Genomic DNA, 5,357 nt, shown 5'->3' on the forward strand with positions numbered 1-5,357 from the left:
AACAACAACCACAGAAAGAAAAAAATATTCATGGATATAAGAGAAAGTGTTCATGAAAGAGAGAACCTATAGGTGAGAAGGGGCAACTGACCCTGGAAATAGTGATATAAAATAATTGAGCCAAGTTATCCTAATTAAATTTACTGAAAATCAAGGGATTTTCAGACTTGTAAATTTATTTTATTTTTGATAATTATTTTTTTTTCATTGGTTTTCAGGTGATATTATCATGTATTTTATTCTCAAGTTATTATCTGATGTTGTTGGTTCATCTGGTTTGTCCAAATTCAACTGTCCCAATTTCATTATCATATTTAAGGAATAATTTTTCAGGATATATAATTCTTGGTTGGCTCTGTTTTTCCTCTTGTGTTTATATATATATATCATTCCATTGTTTTCTTACCTGCATGGTATTTGCCAAGAAATCAGAGTTTGGTCTTATCACTTCCTCTTTGTAAGTAACATTTTGTTTTTCCCAAACTGCTCTCAAAATTCTTTGCTAATCTTGAGTTTGAAAAGTGTAATTATGATTTGTTTTGATGACTTTCTTTTAGGGTCTACCCTGTATGGGGTTCATTGAGTTTCCTGGATAAATATCTTTTCATCTTTCCTTTCAAGATTCCTGAAACCTTGTCCTGTTCCTTTGTTTGATTTGATGTTGTCTATTATCTCTGAGATATTTTAGAGTTGTATTTATTTGGTAATTATGCTTGATTTGTTTCACTCAGATTTTGTTTTGCTTTATTTTGGTATATACAGGCAGGTGGGGTGGGTGTGCTACTTTAGTCACTAGTTTGGTAGTGTGGGGGCCCTCTCCATCTGTCTTCAAATGGGTGAAGTAACTGATAGGAGTGTGGGTGTGGGTCTCTGTTTACTGGTCATGAAAAGTAACTGCACATGGGGTGAGCAGGTGTTGTCTGCTATTGATCCAGTTGTAGAAGAGCAGGTGATGGCACGTGTCTTTTGGGTGGGGTAGAAAGCAGTGGGTGTGGAATGAATGGCTGAATATTGGGGAAAAACATGTCATTTCAATCAGGATCTGTCCACACTGTGTCTTTGTCCCAATGGGAATTACGTGAAGTTGACTTCTCCTCATTTGTGTTTGTTGTCTTTTGTGTCCTAAAATAACCCATACTGAAGTTAGCCCCCCACTTCATCTCTCTGCTCAATCACTGTTTTTCTTCTCTCTCCCTTTCTAGTAAGTGTTTAGACCAATTCTTTATCCCCTTATTTGATGTTCAGAGTTTCAGGATTATCATCTGTACCTGTTTCACACTTTTGTTTGTTTGTTTCTGTTGCAGAGGGATTGGATGGAGTGTGTTGCCAGAGCACCATCTTCTGCAGTCCTCATCATCCTCTTTCATCCTTATCTTATAAAGTTACATTATGCAGGGTAGCCATTTATAGTTTTGTAGACTTAACATAGCAACATTCTGGGGGTCACTATTCCCATTGTCAACTGTGTGTTTGGCACCCCTGAAATTGTTGCATGGTATACAAATTGTACAATGACCTTGGCATTATTGCTCCCTTTTTCTGAGATAAGAAAAACTGACACTCAGATTTTAAGAAACTTATCTTAGATCACAAATCTACAAAGTGGCAGAAGCAAAAGGCTAATACCAGAGACCAAATTCTTATTTAATAGTCAATACTTTACACACTGGCTCTCTTTGAGAGTGGAGAACAAGGAGAAGAGGAAATTGCAGGGAGTGATACTAGCAGCAACCATTTCTCTGTAGTCTTGGGGTCTTAATATAGAATTCACATAAAGGTATTCTAACTAACCAACAATAGAAGTTTTATTCTAGCAATGAAAAGCTTTTTAATACAAATGTGTGAAATGACTTTTACCCAGGTCAAATGTACATCATCTAGCTTCAATTCTAGATGAGATTAGATCATTATTCTTTCTCCCAACAGCATCCCCACCCCCAACATAGTCACCTGGTATCCCTACAAGACATGTTGTTATTAAGTGCCCTTGAATCAGTTTTGACTCATAGCAACCCTGTATAGGATTTCCAAGGAGTGGCTGGTGAGTTTGAATCACCAACTCTAGTCCAAACCAACCTTATGGTCCAGTGCTTTATCCCACAGCACCACACCAGGATTCAAGAGATGACATAGAGAAAATTACCATTGTATATCTACTTTTGACTCAACTCTTTGGCACCAAAATCTTAAGAAAAAAAATATTTATGGATCCTAAAAAATGTCAATCATGAAGTAAATAATATTTATAGTACTTTACATGACAACATGAAAACATGGTTCCTAGTAAGTATCATTTGATGACAGTCAAACAGTGATTTTTATAAAATAGCAAACTTCAAATTAATCTCTGATAACTCAGATACAAAAGAGCAGTCCTTCAGAATTCTCCATTCTATCCTTCATGCATATGTGAGAGATTTGTGAAACTGATCATTAACATAATACATAACCTGACTCTTCCCAGGCAGAACCTTGGGTGGTGGTCATGGTGGAGAAGAGTTCTGTGTGTTTTGTTCTCCAACAAGATGAGAGCATGGCTAATCTTCAACTCCAGCCCCGTCTCACAGTGCTTTTTTCTTAAAAAACCAAAAGCAACCTTGTGGGCCAAATTTTGCTTACATGTCAATGTGAAATATTTTGGTCCTGGTGTGGCACTGTGGGTTAATGTGTTAGAGTGCAAAGTCATTTGAACTGCAAAGTTCAAGCTCACCAGCTGCTCCTCAGAAACCCTATACAGGGTTTCTATGGGTCAGAATTGAGTCGAAGGCACTTAACAACAACAATATAAGACAACATCTGAGACCAGACAAGGAACAGAAGTTTTTATTAGGATTGAGAGAGAGGATCAGCTTTGGTTGGGCTGTGGCATCTTATCTAGTCAAAAGGAATATTGACACTCTGGGTTCCAAGGAAAGAGGCTAAAGAGAGGTAGGGAAACTCAGAAAGTTATACAGGAAAGGAATTTTTTTCATTTTGCCTAGCAACTGGCAGCAGGATGTATTCCTATCAAATTCTATTGAAATTCCTATGACTGAGATAATATATTAGATTGAAAATCTAAAAATTCTGTTAATATATCCCAAAGCTCCATTCTAAATTTTTTCATTATTGGTTCTCTGGTTTGGGAAAATGTATCATCACCCAACTTGGTTTTTCTTTCATCAGGAAGAAAAGAGGAACATTAAGAAGGTGATTCCTTCATATGTCCTGACATCAATTCATCACTTAAAGAACTTTGGAATGTCTGAAACCAAATGGATATACAAGTTCTACTATGTTTTTAAAATATTATGAACCTATTGACCTCACAATCCGTTTTCATCTTGCCACTAGATGCGATTCAAACATTGTGAAGATTTCTGGAGACATTCACTTCATCAGGCATGAATATCGGCAAATTGAGAAAGCAACTCAAGAGCTCATGTCTGCTCTGGAAACTGTTTCTAAGAACTTAGACATGAAGGTAACTGAAAATAGTCATAACTCATATATTATGTGTCTTTGCTAGAAATAAGATCAATATATGGCATTAAGACATCCATTCAAGTGATAACTGTTTTAATTGACTGTTTTTCTCCCAAAGGGTTCTAATATGGCAACTCACATGTATTCCATGAATATGGTCTATCCAATAAAAATATTTAATGAATGCCTTTTATGTTCCCAAATAACCATATCCCTTTAGTGAATGCAATTTGATTTCATCATTGTCACTAATTTCTTACTCTTTTAGTTCCCCTTAATGTTGTTTACCTGTGCTTTATTGATTACACAAAGGCTTTCAATTGTGTGCATTATGACAAGCTATGGATAACACTACGAAGAACAAGTATTCCAGAACATTTATTTGTGCTCATAACTAACCTGTACATAGACCAAGAGGCAGTTGTTTGAACATGACAAAGCAACACTGAATGATTTAGAATCAGAAACAGTTTGTGTCAGGGTTATATTCTTTCACCTTATTTATTTAATCTGTATGTTGAGCAAATAATTACAGAAGCTAAATTATATGAAGAAGAACGTGGCATCAGGATTGGAGGAAGACTCATTAACAGCCTGTGATATGCAGATGATACAACCCTTGCTTGCAGGAAACAAAGAGAACTTAAAGTATGCGCTGATGAAGAACAAAGACTACAGTCTTCAGTATGGATTGCACCTCAATGTAAAGAAAATAACACTCCTCACAACTGGACCATAAATTACATGATGGTAAAAGGAGAAATGATTGAAGCTGTCAAAGACTTCATATTACTTGAGTCCACAATCAACACTCGTACAAGCAGTCAAGAAACTAAATGACTTATTGCATTAGGCAAATTGCCTGCACAAGATGTGTTTATGGTATTCAAGAGCAAAGATGTCAGTTTGAGGACTCAGGTGAGTCTGACCCAAGCCATGGTATTTTCAATAGCCTCAAATGCATATGAAAGTTGGACAAATGAACAACAAGTTGGACAAATAAATGAACAGAAGGATTGATGCATTTGAGTTATGGTATTGAAGAAGAATATTAAAAGTACCATGGACTGTCTTAAAAGAAATACAGCCAGAATGCTCCATAGAAGCCAGGATAGAGAGACTTTGTCTCTGAGACATCAGACAAGTTATCAGGGAGACCACTCCCTGGAGAAGGACACCATGATTGAAAAAATAAAGCATAAGCTAAAAAGAAGAAAACCCCTATCTAGATGGATTGGTACAGTGATAGCAGCAATTTGTTCAAGCATAACAATTGGGAGGATGGTGCAGGATCAGGCAGTGGTTGATTCTGTTGTGCACAGGGCTTCTATGAGTCAGAGCTAACTTGATGGCATCTAACAACAACAACAAAAGGTGCTCTTTGTATATTAGGAAGATGAACCATTTCTATTATAAACTTTAAATACATTTCCCAGTTTATCATTTGTCCCTTGGCCTTTATTATGTATTTGTATTATATTTTTATGAGACTGAACTTAACTAGTCTTCTTTTGTGGCTACTGGATGTTCGAGTCACAGTAGGAAAAAAAGACTTTCCTCACAAAGACTTAATATTGCTCATATTTATTTCTAGCACTTTCTTAGGTTTGCTGTTAAACATTTGAGTCCTCGACCCGTTTGGGCTTTTCCATGATATAGAACATGTCTTAATTATTGAGAGCCAAAATATGACCTTGAATATATTTCTTCTAAATGTAGAGACCATCTTATGAACAGATTTGATGCATTAGACACTAATGACCAAAGACCAGGAAAGTTGTGGAATAGCCTCAAGAACATCATACAAGAAGAAAGCAAAAGGTCATTAAAAATACAAGAAAGGCAAAAAAGACCAAAATGAATCTAAGAAGAGATTCTGAACCTTTATCTTG

General features: G+C 36.1%; 1 protein-coding gene across 1 annotated transcript in view; it reads left to right on the forward strand.

The window, feature by feature from the left end:
- The window catches only part of FAM81B (family with sequence similarity 81, member B), a 99,488-nt gene that overhangs the window by 53,880 nt on the left and 40,251 nt on the right, over positions 1–5,357 (forward strand). The window contains exon 6 of the mRNA XM_006867879.1: positions 3,334–3,463. Coding sequence (XP_006867941.1) covers positions 3,334–3,463 — 130 coding nt within the window. The remainder of the gene's footprint in view (positions 1–3,333; positions 3,464–5,357) is intronic.

Source organism: Chrysochloris asiatica, unplaced genomic scaffold, assembly GCF_000296735.1.
Source record: "Chrysochloris asiatica unplaced genomic scaffold, ChrAsi1.0 scaffold00111, whole genome shotgun sequence".
NCBI lineage: Eukaryota > Metazoa > Chordata > Mammalia > Afrosoricida > Chrysochloridae > Chrysochloris > Chrysochloris asiatica.